We start from the raw sequence: 16,554 nt of genomic DNA on the forward strand, positions 1-16,554 counted from the left end.
CTATGGAAGTCTGGGATCTGTATTTGCTTTTGATAAGTGCCTATTTTTTTCCAAACATGGTGCTACTTAGACTTTAAGACATGCTGCAGAAAGGGTCTCTGCTGTGGAATCGCCAGAGAAAGCTGTTGTTCGACCTTTGTGTTCCACCAGCAGCAGGTCCTGGTTGCTCATTGCAGTCTTGCGACTGTGTCTTCTTCTGCTGCGGCTCCTTTGTGCTTCCACAGCACCTTGTACCCCCACGCTGCATTTTCCTCTGGCTACAAAAGTCCCTGGAGCAGAACAGCCTCCGTTTCCCCCGGCAGGTGATAAGGGCCTCACGAGGCTCCTTTCGTCTTTTCACCCCTGCTGCTGAGCAGAGTCCCTTGTGCATATTGAATTGAGTTGTGATTTTTAGGATTTTTGGAAGTTACTTTGAAAATACTTACTTAAAGAATTGTGAGTATTTTTAAGTATAGAAAGAGAATGGGAATCAGGAGTCTGGTTCTGAGTTCATCACTGCCAGTACATGATCTTTCATTGTTTTCTCTGTACAATAGAAATAATGTTTGTTTTTATTACCATTTTACCCTACTAGGAGATTTAACTCAAATGATACGCAAAATTGTTGAGGACTACGTTCTTAACAAATGGAGACTTCATTATTATTGTTACTGTCATTACCAAAATGACACTGCTCAAGTGTGAAGAGATGAAGAAGCCTTTCTCAGATCACATTTCCCCCTCCTTTTTTAAAAATGAAACTTAATATGAAAATCTATGCTTTTCTTTAAGAGAAAGTATATGCCAATAAAATAAGGAAAGAAATATTTTCAACTCTGAGGGGGAAAAAAGCTAAATTGACATAAACCAGTAGATTCTAACATTCCTGAGCGTGAGAATCCCGTTTGTAATTTTGGTAACTCTTACAGATCCTCTTATGATAAAGTACTTATACTTTTAGTATTCGATGATAATTTGCTGAATTCCCAAAGGTTGGGAGCTGTTCTTATACAATAAAAATATGGTGGAGCTGCATCATAAAAACAAGTTCAGCCAATGTTGATTGATTCACATGTGCCGTGTTAATGTCCGAGACAGAGCATGCTAAAGTAACATCTGCTGTGCTCAGAAAAGGAAGTAGAAAAGGGAGGGGGAATGGACTGGATCATGGTTCATTCATCCGAGTTATTCACTGAGCAGGTGTTGGGATATGTCAGTGAACAAATCCTGCTAAAACCCCCTGACCCTGCATTCCAGCAGGAGTTTCTCATAGATATACTAAATAAGTAAATTAAGAGTGTTAGGAGGTGATAAGTCCTATGGAAAAAAAATAGTAGAGGTGATAGGTGGGCTTCATTGGGAAGGTAACATGTGAGCAAGGACTTGATGTCGTTGACAGAGTTGTCATGGGAGCATCCATGAGACCAGAAGAGAGAACAGTCAGTGAGAAGCCCTGAGGTGGGAGCAGCCTTGATGTGTTCCAGGAGCAACAGGAAGCCACTGTGGCCTGTGTGCAGTGATGGAGGAGGGGAAAGTAGTAGCAGACAGGCCAGAAAGGGAGCGTGGGCCACGTCACTTAGGGCCTCGCAGGCTGTGTCGTTGCTTTGGCTTGTCCTCTGCCTCACATAGGAAGGTGGCAATGTAAACAAATAATCCATTTGAAAACAGATGGCCGTTTGATGTAGTGGTTGCCAGGGACTTGGGGAAGAGAGAATGGGAAGTGACTGCTAATGGGTAGAGGGTTTCTTCTTAGAATGATGAAAATGTTACGGAATTAGGTAGTGGTGTTGATTGTACAACCTTACCGATATACTAAGCACAATGAATTGTGTACTTTAAAAGGATTAATTTTATGGTATGCGAATTACATCTCAAAAATAATTTGGTTGCCAGGGCTTGCCAGAACCATTTTTTCCCCCTCTTGCATCTACTTAATGTAGCTTTTGCCTTTAAAAATTCAGATTTCTAACTAGTTATACCTTAACTGAGGGAAAGTCTCTTAGTGTTCTTGGCTGTGTTTTCATTAGAAGTAAAGAATGTTAATCTATTTTCAAGTACCCTTGCTGAAAATGTTAATGATTGTGAAATCAAACTTTTCTAGATAGTCACCCTTTTTATGTGCCTTTAGATACCTGTGTTCACTGTTATTCAGTAAGAAATGACAGTGAGATGTTTTTAACATCTGGCTATCAAAATGAATGTAATTTTTAGGCCAAGTTCTGTTATGTTTTACTAAACTAAAATATTCTCCATATAATTTATTTTGTGATTCTTGTATAGGGTAGAAAATTAGATCAATATGATAATGCTCTTCAAATTATGATCTAAAAGCATGCAAGTGAAAAGAATGCCTATTCATTCCATAGACCAAAAACCAAAATTGTGTGGTCTCCTCTACCAGAAGAAGAGGTTATTTTAAATAGAAATAGAGCAGGAAATGTATTTAGCTAGGGTTTTTCCCCCAATGTTTTAGATTTAACTTTGGCATTTCCTCAAATTTCAATCTGTGACAGCCTAGTAAAGTTGATTGAAATATTATGACCATATTTTACCTTTTTTTTCTTTTTTTTCCATGAGGGGAGTGTAGTATAATTTGGGTTTTACAGATAGTCTAAATGGTTTTCTTTAAAGAAAATAAAACCATTAAATACTACAGTCATAATCTGAGCAAAACATTGGCTCTTCTGTGGCAACTCAAAATATACAAAGCTACAAAAGTTATAACCGTTGGTGAAGTTATGGATCACAGAGTTTGCTCGACTGACTTCTCTTTGATGATTTTGAGTTGAGTGGTTATCCCTCACCAGAAATTCTTAATTAATAATGAAAAATATGCATGCCCTCTCTGTTTTTAGGCTTTTTAGAAGATAGCCTTTAACTTTTCCAGGCATCTTACCTTCAACTACATTATCCTCTCCTGTAGCCTCCCCTCTTGAAATTGGTGCCCTTGCCTGGTAAGAGCTCATTGTGCTGCTGTCCTTGTTGGGTGGTTTTTCTGAGACAGTGTTGGGGAGTCTAGAGCTCATCTTCTAACATGTAGATCAAATAGAAAAAAATGCTCTAAAAAATTGTAAGATAAGCCTTGTCACACCAGTTACATTTTCAAAATTTTGAGTACTTTAGAAATACATAGTAACTCAGATTTCTTATTTACAAAAAGTCAGCACCCTAGGAAAGAGATAATCTGCTTTTACCTCATTGTTCCAATATGAATGAATGTACTTAGAGGTTGATTAAATATTTTTTCTTCTGACCACGTCCAAATCCTTAAGTAATTACATTCTTAATACAGACATTTCTCATTTTCTTGCACTAGCTGAAAAGGCAGGTGGCTCTCCAGACCCCGCGTTTCTTGTTTGTGTGATGGCAAATTTACATGGAGCTGTAAGCATTTTGGTCAGTTAACTCGCAATTAGCTCAGTTTAGAAGGCGAAACATTTCAAAATGGTTTATTTCATAAAACTCTTTGCAGTCTTTGATGGCTTAAGAGAATGTTTGAAGCACTGAAATAAGCCTGTACTTTGGAGAAAAATAATGTTTTAATCTAATCTAAAAATTTGATTTTGGATGATGAACAGAAGTTAAAATGTGTATGTACATTTATGGTTTTCATTGAGATAAACTAAGTATTTAAAGAGTTAGAAATAAAATATCTGACCCATTGTTATGAGCAAGTATTGCCTTAGAAGAACGTTGTGAAAATTTAGGAACTTTGGACAGTTGTACATGATTGCACTTAATATATTCTTATGTGTACTTCATCTTTGTCCAGCGCTGTTGCTCCCAGTAGATTGTGAATTATCTAGAAGCATACATTTGTAAATCTTTTTCTCCCAGCACCTAGTGCCTGTCACATAGTCAGGAGTCATTTAATGTTCATTGACTGAGTATTTTTGATTGTCAGCATCATGTTAAATCCAGGCTCTGGGTTCAGGTGGCTGTTGATGAATCTGCATGGACTATGTCTGTTTTAACCTTAAAGATTCAAAGTTGATGCCTAATCCTCCCTCCCAAATATTTGATCTGTACGTCTTAGCCAGTCACCTTTCAGGTCCACCTTAAATTAGAAAATGATATCATTAGTATGTTTGGAGTTTTAGTTTGGCTTTTTTGTATTTTAACTTAAGATGATACATATATTTTCTTTTTACTGGACATGCTTGAGACTGGGATTCTCTTATGTTCTGCCATCGCAATAGACGAGATACAGCATTCCATTTTGATTGCTGTTTCCTTGTTCATATTGGTAATATTTTTGTACTAAATACAGAATCCTAGAATAATTAAGCAAGAAGAGCCAGAAAATTCTACAAATGAAGAGCGAGGAGGGGAGAAGGGAAGATCTATCAAATATTAAAATATAGTATAAAGCTTTAATAGTTAAAACTATGTGGCAGTGGTACGTGAGTAGACAGGCAGATCAGTACAACAGAATAAATATGAAGTCCAGAAAGAGATCTAAACGTATATGGAAACTTAGTATGTTATCAAAAAGACATTTTAAATCAGTAGCGAAAGTGACAATTGTTAAAAAAATGATGTTGAAACCACTTGGTAGACATCTGAAAGAAATTAGGTTGAATCCTTTTATTCTACCTTACACCAAAATAAATCCCAGATGCAGCATAAATGTAAATGTAAAATTATGATATCATAAAAGTGCTAGGAAAAAACATGAAAATATTGTTATAATCTTCGAGTGATGGTAGCCTTTTTTAATTATATTGCAAAACCCAGACGCCATTTTTTAAAAATGATAAATTTGACCACTTATCAGATTTCTACATGGCAACAAAAAGCAAGGCATACAGAGTCAAAAGACAGATAAACTAGAAAATACAACATATTTTACAAACTAAGGGTTAATTTCCTTAATAGACAAATTAATAATCAGAAATCTAACAACAAAATGGACTAACTTTACGGAGAAGGATTTTAACTTCTGTAATAAAATTTTGAATTTTAAAGTTTAGAGAAGAGACATTTGGAATTTTCATTAACTTTGATATTTCTGAAAATTTTCACTAAATGATTTCACATAATCTGTACCATCCTCTGTTAATTGTCTACCAAATTAACCTTAGGTGAATGATTTTTTTCTTCAGCCTCTATTGTATAATCTTTGTTTTAGATTTGGGGTGCATAATTGGGTTATAAATATGTAAAAGAAACTTTATAGGATTATTATCATAGCTATTTCCCTGAATAAACTTATCTTTATTTGCATTTATCAGGTTAGATTGCTCATGGAAGCATATGGACAAGACAGTATTTTGTAATACATTAGAATGGAATGAATATTATCAACTGAGTCTCCAAAATTAAAAAATCGTTACTAAGGATAGTGAAATTCCATTGCAGAAAATAAGTTCATGTCATATATAAATTACAGTGCTTTCATATATGAAAAGAAATTTCACTTTGTTATTAACTAGCATTTAAAAAACAATGAGATTTTTGAAACTGGGTATTCTTAGTAATCACCTCAGCAAGAATCGTATGTTAAATATTTTTTCCAAAAGAAAGTAGAAACTCGGATCTTCCAGATCAACACAGGCATCCCAAGTGGTGATGTGTGACTTGTAGAGAGCCTTTGAATTGCACGTGCATTCTTGAGGTGGGAAAGCGATTACTAACAGAGTAGCTTAGTATTTACGATAGAGCTGTTTCTGGTTTACTTGATTTAAATTTGTGATTAAAACCTTTCCTGGAACTATAGAGCCATGTAACCAGGAAGTTACTGGTTAGTAATGCCTATGCCTTTTTTCTTCACTTCTCCTTAGGGTCAGTATAGACCTTCTGATTTGCTGTGTCCTGAGACATATGTTTGGGTCCCCATTGAGCAGTGCCTGCCTTCACTTGAGAACTCGAAGTACTGCCGTTTCAACCAGGACCCACAAGCAGGTATGTGTGAAGCACAGCTCAGACGGAAATAGTTGGCTTTGGTTTTAGAATCCATGCGTGTGTGGCTGTGCTCTTAATAGGGTCCAGGTGGCTTTTTATATATTGTGGAGTGTGCATGAGTGCATGTGTGTGTGTGTGTGTTTGTAAGATAGAGCGAGATACCACATGTGCCCACACACAACACTCACACTCACAGTTTTGCACATAAATGCAGAAACCTCATGTGCTTACTGACCAAGCTTCTCCCATTAGATTAGTGGCGTTTTTTTATTTGAGTTCATAATAGTTTACATCATTGTGAAATTTCACTTGTACATTATTTCTTGTCTGTCACCATGTAGGTGCTCCCCTCCACCCCTTGTGCCCAACTCCCAACCCCCTTCCCCTGGTAACCACTGAACTGTTTTCTTTGTCCATGTGCTTGTTTATATTCTACATATGAGTGAAATCGTCTGGTGTTTGTCTTTCTCAGTCTGGCTTATTTTGCTAAGCATAATTCCCTCCAGGTCTTTCTATGTTGTTGCAAATGGCATGGATTTGTCTTTTTTCCTGGCTGAGTAGTATTCCATTGTGTGTATATACCACATCTTCTTTATCCAATCATCAGTCGATCGGCACTTGGACAGTTTCCATGTCTTAGCTATTGTGAATACTGCTGCGATGAACGTAGGGGTGCATATGTTACTTCAGATTGTTGATTTCAAGTTGTTTGCATAGATACCCAGTAGTAGGATAGCTGGGTCACATGGTAGTTCTATTTTTAGTTTTTTGAGGAATCTCCATATTGTTTTCCTTAGTGGCTGCACCAGTTTGCATTCCCACCACCAGTGTGTGAGGGTTCCCTTCTCTCTACACCCGTTTGTTGTTTGTTGTTTGTATACGTTTGTTGTTTTTGGTCTTAGTGATTATAGCCATTTTAACAGGCGTAAGGTAGTATCTTAGTGTAGTTTTGTTTTGCATTTCCCTGATGATTAGTGATGTTGAACATCTTTTCATGTGTTTATTGGCCATCTGTATATCTTCTTTGGGGAAATGTCTGTTCATATCCTCTGCCCATCTTTTGATCGGGCTGTTTGTTTTTTTGTTGTTCAGTTGTGTGAGTTCCTTATATATTATGGAGCTTAACCCCTTATCGGATATATGATTTGCAAAAATTTTCTCCCATTTGCTGTGTTGTCTTTTGGTTTTGATCCTAGTTTCCTTTGCCTTGCAGAAGCTCTTTAGTCTGATGAACTCCCACTTGTTTATTTTTTCTTTTGTTTCCCTTGTCTGAGAAGACATGGTATTCAAAAAGATCCTTTTAAGTTTGATGTCAAAGAGTGTACTTCCTATATTATCTTCCAGGAGTTTTATGGTTTCATGACTTATCTTCAAGTCTTTGATCCATTTTGAGTTTATTTTGTATATGGCGTGAGATAATGGTCTACTTTCATTCTTTTGCATGTGACTGTCCAGTTTTCCCACCACCATTTATTGAAGAGTCTGTCTTTTCTCCATTGTGTTTTCTTGGCACTTTTGTCGAAGATTAGCTGTCCATGTATGTGTGGTTTCATTTCTGGGCTTTCAGTTCTGTTCCATTGGTCTGTGTGCCTGTTTTTTGTACCAGTACCATGCTGTTTTGATTACTGTGGCTTTGTAGTACATTTTGAAGTCAGGGATTGTGATGCCTCCAGCTTTTTTCTTTTTTCTCAGTATTGCTTTAGCAATTCGGGCTCTTTGGTTGCCCCCTATGAATTTTAGGATTCTTTTATTCCTTTCTCTTGCCTAATTGCTCTGGCCAAGCCTTTAATACTATGTCGAATAAGAGTGGTGATAGTGGGCATCCTTGTCTTGTTCCTGTTCTCAGGGGGATGGTGTTCAGTTTTTTCCCCATTGAGTATGATGTTGGCTGTGGGTTGTCATATATGGCCTTTATTATGTTGAGGTACTTTCCTTCTATCCCCATTTTGTTAAGAGTTTTTATTATAAATGGCTGTTGGATCTTGTCAAATGCTTTCTCTGCATCTATTGAGATGATCACGTGGTTTTTATTCCTCATTTTGTTAATATGGTATATTACATTGATTTGCAGATGTTGAACCATCCCTGTGTCCCTGGAGTAAATCCCACTTGACCACGACGTATGATCTTTGTGATGTATTGCTGTATTCGGTTGGCCAATATTTTGTTGAGGATTTTTGCACCTATGTTCATCAGCGATATTGGCGTCTAGTTTTCCTTTTTTGTGTTGTCCTTGTCAGGCTTTGGTATCAGAGTGATGTTGGCCTCCTAGGATGTGTTAGGAAGCGTTCCATCTTCCCTAATCTTTTGCAATAGCTTGAGAAGGATGGGTGTTAAATCCTCTCTGAAAGTTTGGTAGAATTCCCCAGGGAAGCCCTCTGGTCCTTGGCTTTTATTCTTTGGGATGCTTTTGATTACTGTTTCAATCTGTTTACTTGTGATTGGTCTATTCAGATTCTCTATTTCTTCTTGATTCAGCTTTGGGAGATTGTAAGTCTAAGAAATTATCCTTTTCCTCTAGATTGTCCATTTTCTTGGCATATAGTTTTCCATAGTATTCTGTTATAATCCATTGTATTTCTGTGGTATCTGTTGTTCTTTCTCCTCTTTCATTTCTAGTTTTATCTATCTGAGCTTTCTTTCTTTTTTTTCTTTATAAGACTGGCTAGGGGTTTACCAATTTCATTTATCTTCTCAAAGAACCAGCTCTTTGTTTCATTTATTCTTTCTACTGCCTTTTTTGTTTCAATAGCATTAATTTTTGCTCTGATTTTCGTTATTCTCTCCTGCTTACTTTGGGCTTTGTTTGTTCTTCATTTTCTAATTCAGTGAGGTGTAGTTTAAGATTGCTTATTTGGGTTTTTCTTGTTTGTTACGGTGAGCCTGTATTGTGATGAATTTCCCTCTTAATACAGCTTTTGCTGCCTCCCATATGAGTTGGTATGGTATGTTTTCATTTTCATTTGTCTTCAGATATTTTTTGATTTCTCCTTTAATTTCTTCAACGATCCACGGCTCATTCAATAGCATGTTGTTTAGTCTACACATCTTTGTCCTTTTCTCAGCTTTTTTCTTGTAACTAATTTCTAGCTTTATGGCCTTGTCATTGGAAAAGATGCTTGTTATTATTTTAGTCTTCTTAAATTTATTGAGGCTTGCCTTGTTTCCCAACATCTGGTCTATTCTTGAGAACGTTCCATGCACACTTTAGAATTTTGGATGGAGTGTTCTATATATGTCTATTAAGTCCATCCAGTCTAGCTTTTCTTTTAATTCCACTGTTTCCTTGTTAATTTTCTGTCTGGATAATCTATCCAATGATGTGAGTGGAGTGTTCAGGTCCCCTACTATTATGATGTTATTAATGTCTTCTTTTAGGTTTGTTAATAGTTGCTTTATGAACTTTGGTGCTCCTGTGTTGGGTGCATAGATATTTATAAGTGTTATTTCTTCTTGATGGAATGTCCCTTTGGTCATTATATATTCCCCTCTTTGTCTTTCTTTACCTATCTTATCTTGAAGTCTACTTTGTCTGATATAAGTATTGCAACACCTGCTTTCTTTTGTTTGCTGTTAGCTTGGAGTATCATCTTCCATCCCTTCCCTCTGAGCCTGTATTTGTCATTGGAGCTGAGATGTGTTTCCTGGAGGCAGCATATTGTTGGGTCTTGTTCTTTAATCTATCTCGCCACTCTGTATCTTTTTATTGGAGAATTCAATCCGTTCATGTTTAGGGTGATTATCAGTATATGAGGACTTAATGCTGCCATTTTATCAATCATTTTTCCAGTTCTCTTGCATTTCCTTTGTTTCTTGTCCTGTGTATTTTAGTCTACCAATTGAGTTGGTAGTTTTTTATGTTGTATTTCTTTGTTTTCTCCTTATTTATTATTTGTGTCTCTGTTCTGTTTTTTTGTTTAGTGGTTACCCTGAGGTTTGTATTCAAGATCTCGTGGATAAGATAGTCCATTTTCTGATGGCCTCTAATTTCCTTAGACTAAACCGATTCAGTCCCTTTCCTTTTCCCTGTTAAGTTGTTTTTCTCACATCTTATTCCATCTTGTGTTATAAGTTTTTGGTTAAAATGACAGGATTATCTGTGTTTTTGATGTTTTCCTTCCCTTTGTTTTTAATGCCTTACTTGAGTATTTGCTGTTCTGCTCTGATTCTGTCTACCTATTTAACTCCTTACACTGTGCTTTGTAATCCCTTTTTCCTCCCCCTTTTTTTTCAAGTATGAGGGCCTTCTTGAGGATTTCTTGTAGGGGGGGCAGTCTTGTGGCTACGAACTCCCTTAGCATATGTTTGTCTGGGAAAGTTTTTATTTCTCCATCATATCTGAAGGATATTTTCACTGGATAGAGTATTCTTGGCTAAAAGTTTTTGTCCTTCAGTGATTTGAATATGTCATTCCAGTCTGTCCTAGCCTGTGAGGTTTCTGCAGAGAAATCCCCTGAAAGCCTGATGGGGGTTCCTTTGTAGGTTATTTTCTTCTGCCTTGCTGCCCTTAGTATTCTTTCTTTGTCATTCAGTTTTGCCAGTTTCACTACTGCCTTGCAGTAGGTCTTTTTACATTGTTATATTTAGGAGATCTGGCAGCCTCTTTCATATGGATTTCCTTCCCTAGGTTTGGGAAATTCTCTGCTATTATTTCTTTGAACAAACTTTCTGCTCCATTCTCCTTCTCCTCTCCTTCTGTAATACCTATAATTCTTATGTTGCATTTCCTAATTGAGTCAGCTATTTTTTGGAGACTTTCTTCATTTCTTTTTAGTCTTAGTTCTCTCTCCTCCTCTATCTGGAGCATTTCAACATGTCTATCTTCGATTATGCTGATACACTCCTCTATGGTGTCTACTTGAGCGTTCAGGGAATCCATATTTTGTTTTATTTCTTCCATTGTGTCTTTCATCTCTAACATTTCTGATTGATTCTTCTTTGTAGTTTCAATTTCTTTTGTGAAGTAGCTCCTGAGCTCATTGAATTGTTTGTCTGCATTCTCTTTTACCTCATTGAGTTTTTTGATGATAGCTGTTCTGAATTCTTCGTCGTTTAGACTACATATTTCTGCATCCTCAGGACTGATTTCTGGGGTACTTGTCATTTTCTCTCTGGTCTGGAGATCTAATATAGTGTTTGATATTGGTAGAGGAGGTGGCTTGGTTCTTATGCATCCTGATATTGTTTGGTTGCAGTTACCGTCTCTCACCACTGGGCAGGGGCCAAGAGCTGCATATTCTGAGTCCTCTGCCTTCAGCCAAGATCCTGGGGCCTGGAGCTGGGGTTGGGCTAGTGGGGGGAGGGGCACTTTCTCCTGCATATTCTCGGTGTTTTCTCCCTCTGCTCTCCTGGGGTATTGGCTTGATAAGGTCAACCCCCATGAAAGCTTTCGCCCTGGTAGGAGGTTTCCCTCTAGGCTGAAAAGGCCCTTGAGAGTCCTTGAAGTTCCCGGGAATGAACATCCCCTCCCCCGTTCCTTCCCTCTTGGAGCCTCCTTCTGTCCCAATCGCAGTCTTTAGGGGAGGGAGCAAAGATTTCTCTTACCTTGTTCCACCTCTTCCCAGGGAGGCTCTAGCCTCTCCGCCCTCTGTCCTATCGCTGCGTGGATCTCTCTGACATTTTTTGTGTTGAGTTTGGATGTCCTCTGTTGAAGTATGGATGTTTTTATCATTTTATATTGGAGGGGGAAGATTTCTGAGAGACCTCACTCTGCCATGATTCTGACATCACTCTTATGTTACTTTTTACATGCTTTGAGGGCTGACACCATTATCCATTTCTTTTACAACTATCACAGTGAATAAAAACTGTTCACTAGATTATTTAGCCAATGTAGAGAAGATGGAAATATTGACCAGTTGGAGTGAATAAAGTTGGGGAGTGATTTCCTGGGGGCTAACAGGCTGTGATGGGTTTTGTGACAATACTTTCTTGACTTTCTTCTTACATTTCTGGTGTTCCTCCTTTTCTTTCCCTTCTTCCGTCTCCTACCCAGTGTGGTCCCAGACATATTTTTATCTCTTAGTGTTCTCCCTCAGATACTCTGTGCTCAAGTAGTGTGTACAGCCGCTGAAAGTGCAGCCCTGGAGTCAGACTTCTGCGTTCAGACCCTGGTTCCATCATCAGCTGGTAAACTCTGTGCTCTTACGCAATTTAATAATCTCCCTGGCCTCAGCTTCCTGGCCTTCAAAATTAAAGTAATAATAGGACCTACCATATTGAGCTGTAATGAGGATTAAATAAGACAGACAGGCTGAGACTAGCCCCCTGTTATTGGAATGCTGCATCCCATATATGCCTCAGGCTTTCATCTGCATATGCCTTTATTTGCTATGATCCTTCTCTCGGAAAAAACGGCAGTTCTCTGCACCTCCCTGTTGTGTAGACCCCACGCCCTCTTCACAGCAGTCCTCCTCCACAGAGCCCTCCTCATCCTTGCTGCGTTCCACTGTTTGGGAATCAGGTGCCGTGTGAACCTCTTGTGATGGTTGCATTCCGTTGTCATGTGTGTCTCCCCAACACAGAAGTTCCTGGATGTTCCATGTGCACTTCACTGACCTTTGGGTCCTCGCAGCCCACCAGAGGAGATGCCCAAGGCACACTTCTTAAGAACAGAAACATTTTTCTATTAGGCACCGTGGTCTAAGTTTGGGAAAAAAGAAGGAAAGAGACATGGGGAGGCTGGGGGATGGGAAGGGAGTAAATGGAAAAGGCAAATAGTAAGACGAAGAGGGTAAGGAAAGAAATGCAGTAGTTTCTTCTGTTCTAAGGTGTGCATTTTTCCCCCCACAAATCAGGTTTTTTCTTACTAAAAAATTAATCTACCATTGTATTATGTTATCTTGAAAAGCTGTTATGAAATTAAGGGTGGGCACTTCTTACATGTGATGACCTTAGATCTGAGGAAGAGTGGCCCTAGGCACCTGAGTTTAGCCGCAGGTTTTCTAGATATTTAGGTTTTGTAGAACAACCAGGGCTTTATAGTTCCCTGCACCTGAAATTGTTAATCAGAATTTCATCATTTCCTTAAAAGTTACACCTCATTAATGAAACAAACAGATACGTTGCTTAAAAACAAACACATTGAATTTGTCAGTGAGTTTTGGTGTCAGGCTCAAAGGAAAAGGCAATAGGATTTTAGAGGAAAGCATATACTTATGCATTCTTCCCTCAAAAAATTTTTTTCCATTTAGCTTTTCTCAAGGTCAGGTCAGAGCCAGTCTCTTATGAACTGAGCATCTCACTGCATTATTTCTTGTCCACATATAAAAATTTCTCTTTATAAGCTCCTCCCAACTGAATAATAATATGATCTTAAATTGGTGTCTGACTCCCAAACTTAACGACACAATTTCACTTTCCATTTTTCTTTCTTGATCCATTTTAAAGGTTGCTTCTTTTCCTATATAATACTTGGAGATTAAAGCAATCACAGGCTCTCCCTGTTTTATAAAATTGAAAAAGTGACTGAATAATCTCCATGCACTGAGTGGATATTCAAGTAAAGATTCATTCATGTTAATAGATTTTAAATTCATTTTCCAAAATAAGCACTAATGAGCATTTCATGGCAAAGAATATGTAGTCTCATGTGGACCAGTTTGTCAAGTGCGTCCTCCACCCCGGTGAGTGAGAAATATAGAGCATGTGCTTTCCCTGTAATCTGAGTTACATTTCTTCTGGCAAGAGCTTTAGCTCTTCACACGCATTATTTACCATTCATTTACAAAAATCAGAGGAGTGAATTTCTTTGAGAATGGTGCTTTGAAGAAAATGAAGATCCTTTTCCATATACTGAATCTTTGGAACTTTCCAGAGAACACCATACAGTTTTATCAGTATTGAATATCACAGTCCAGACACTATTTGAAATCAGACTTACATCCTGTGGTTTTAGGAAATTAAAATGCAGTTACATGCTGGAATGTATTGAGCATGCTGTGAAACATGGTCATTTGAGATTTAAACGGCAATCTGTGAGAAACTGTTCTCTTCTCTGGGGCCAGTTTTACTTTTACATGACCCATACTCTGACTCAGAGAAAATACAGAGCTTAATATGGGCAATATTGTTATTCGGCATGGTGCTTTTTTCACAAAATCTCGTTTCTCCTCCCAGCTGTTCAGTAGTTAAATTACTCTGCCAAAGGCACTGCTGATCACCATAGGTCTCTGTAAAACAGTGTGGCCACAAGGTGCATCAGTGGCCACTTGTAAGAAAAATTACATTTTCCACTATCCTGAATTGCTGTAAGCCTCTGGAAATCCTATTCCACGCCCCCCCCCCCCCCCCCCCGTATGCTTATTTGTTCAACTAGGAAGTCTGCAGAACAATAAAAACCTACTGTATTTACTGCTTTACCGTACTATGGGGAGAGGGGCTGACAAACTGAAGTAACCTGGAAAATTCTAAAGAAATCCTTTTGTTCATCAATGCAGAGTCTCTGCCTACTCTAAAAAAGGGATTTCAAAAGTTTCTCAAATGGTTTTTTAAGTAGAAGTCTGTTAGATTGCTTTTTAAATTGGTAGTTGGATATGCGTAAATTTCAAAAATTCTGCATCACAGTTACATTGTACCTTTATTGATTAAATTAGGTTTTAAAAATATTTACTGGAAACACTAGTAGAAAATTTGTCCAAATGCATAAAACCACTACTAAGAAGAAAATTAAGATGAACCCATAGTCTCATCATACATTGATAATCATTGTTAATATTTTTATGCATTCCTTCTGATCCTTTTTTGTGTGTATATATCTGTTTTTTTTTTTTAAAAAATGAGAATCATGCTTTGCACTTTTATTGAGGTAACATTGGTTTATAGCATTATGTAAATTTCAGTTGTCCATCATTGTATTTCAATTTCTGTGTAGATTACATCATGTTCACCACCCAAAGACTAAGTACTGTCCATCACTACACACATGTGCCCTGTCACCCCTTTCGCCCTCCTCCCTCCCAGCTTCCCCTCTGGTAAACACCACTCTCATCTCTGTATGTATGTGTTTGTTGGTTGTCAGTGTTTGTTGTTTTATCTTCCACTTATGAGTGAAATCATACAGTATTTGACTTTCTCTGTCTGAATTATTTTGCTTAAATGCTTCACACTTTTGTTGTTGTTTTTACTTAATACTTTGTGTTGCTTCTTACTTTTAGTAAGGTAAAAACTCCTTGACTGTTAATTTGGTCATTCAGCAAACTTACATGATACAGGCAGTTTGTAATATAGACATTTTACAAGCGTCACTGAAAGAGTAAACCAGATGCTTTGGAGTTGGTATTAAAGCCATGATAAGCTATGATCTGATTTGACTCTTAATGTTGACAAATACTGTATTATTTATTGTTGGTAGTAAAATCTTTTTGGTTTCAAATTTGCAAAAAATTCAAACTTTATTGAGCATGTGCTATTTCCCAAGCAGCATCCTATGGTTTCCCCTGTGTTACTTCAATTTATCCTCAGAACATCATTGAATGTTTTGACATTGACCCCTCAGATATTATTTGTTGCAATAATAACAGCTAATATTTGTTTTTAATCAGAGATTTAAAATAATTTTAATTCAAATATTGCTCTATAGTTTTTATAAGTACTTATTTTTAGTATTTATTTTGAAGAAGCTAATTAGAATGGTCTTTATTTCTGTTTCTACCTATAATTACAGTAGTATACACCTTACCAGAGATTAGCCTAGCTTTCACTCTCTCTTTTCTGTATGTATTTTGCAATGTTTGCAAGAACTTTCCTAATTTTTCTTTAATGTAACTAAAGTCATAAGTTGTTAGTGAGAGTATTGAATTTAAATTTGCTATAACAGCATCAAATTTTGGCTTAGGCCTTTATGCATTTATCCAGGTTAGAGAATTTCTAGGACACCTTAATTCTTCCCATCTGTTGCTGAAAATCTAAACTATAATGAGAAGGGTTTCCTAGTTAAATCCTGTGAAACTCTGAGGCTCTTATCTGTGTTATTTTATGTTGTTTCCTTTGTCTGTTTTCTTCTCTCTTTATTCCACTCTTCTTGTTGACGTGGTTCCCTGGCATTTTCTTTACTTCTGCAGTTTCTATCACACATGCCCAGAGAAAAAGCAAGTCTCACTATGACCAGGGCTGTGTGTGTGACATAACCAGGTTCAGAAAGAGCTCTGTCCTGTGTTTGCTTGCAAGTTTCTCCAAGCCTGGTGTCACTTCCTGCGTGTTGTGTTTGTGGTCCCTCACAAGGGTGTACCTTGGCCAAAATGTCGTCTTACTCAGTAGGAAATAATGGCTGATGAGAAAGCAAATCCACCAGAACTTCCCTGGGCCCCTAGAAATGCGCTGCAGCGATCGTTTAGCGTTAAGCAGACAGTGTCTCTCTTACTTATTTTGGATGTAGAATTAAGCTGTTCTTTTAATACTTCTGTGGGTAAAATTTTTTTCAAATCTAGATTTGAGGTTGACCTACGCAATTGAAGTTGCAAAATGCATGATGTTGATTGTTGGATACTTAATAAATGTATATTCTTTGTTGCCGATAACCTCAGGGGTGCCATGGTGCTTGGATGTAGCCAGCTGGAGAGAGAACCAGTTGTAGCCTACTTAGTACATGTCGTAAAGGAGAAGGCATCAAACTAAGAAAACGTCTTTGGAAATTCGGCTGTTATATTTGGTGAATCTGGAGAATGTGTTTCA

At 37.5% G+C, this 16,554-nt stretch overlaps 1 protein-coding gene across 21 annotated transcripts in view; it reads left to right on the forward strand.

Annotated features, from left to right (window-relative positions):
• The window catches only part of ATE1 (arginyltransferase 1), a 163,795-nt gene that overhangs the window by 111,650 nt on the left and 35,591 nt on the right, over positions 1–16,554 (forward strand). For all 21 annotated transcript variants that reach the window (XR_011436097.1, XR_011436110.1, XR_011435634.1 and 18 more), the window contains one exon: positions 5,763–5,883. Coding sequence is in view for 15 of the 21 variants with exons in the window: in XM_070259243.1 (XP_070115344.1) it covers positions 5,763–5,883 (121 nt within the window). In the remaining 6 variants the exon portion in view is untranslated. The remainder of the gene's footprint in view (positions 1–5,762; positions 5,884–16,554) is intronic.

This window comes from Equus caballus, chromosome 1 (genome assembly GCF_041296265.1).
Source record: "Equus caballus isolate H_3958 breed thoroughbred chromosome 1, TB-T2T, whole genome shotgun sequence".
Taxonomy (NCBI): domain Eukaryota; kingdom Metazoa; phylum Chordata; class Mammalia; order Perissodactyla; family Equidae; genus Equus; species Equus caballus.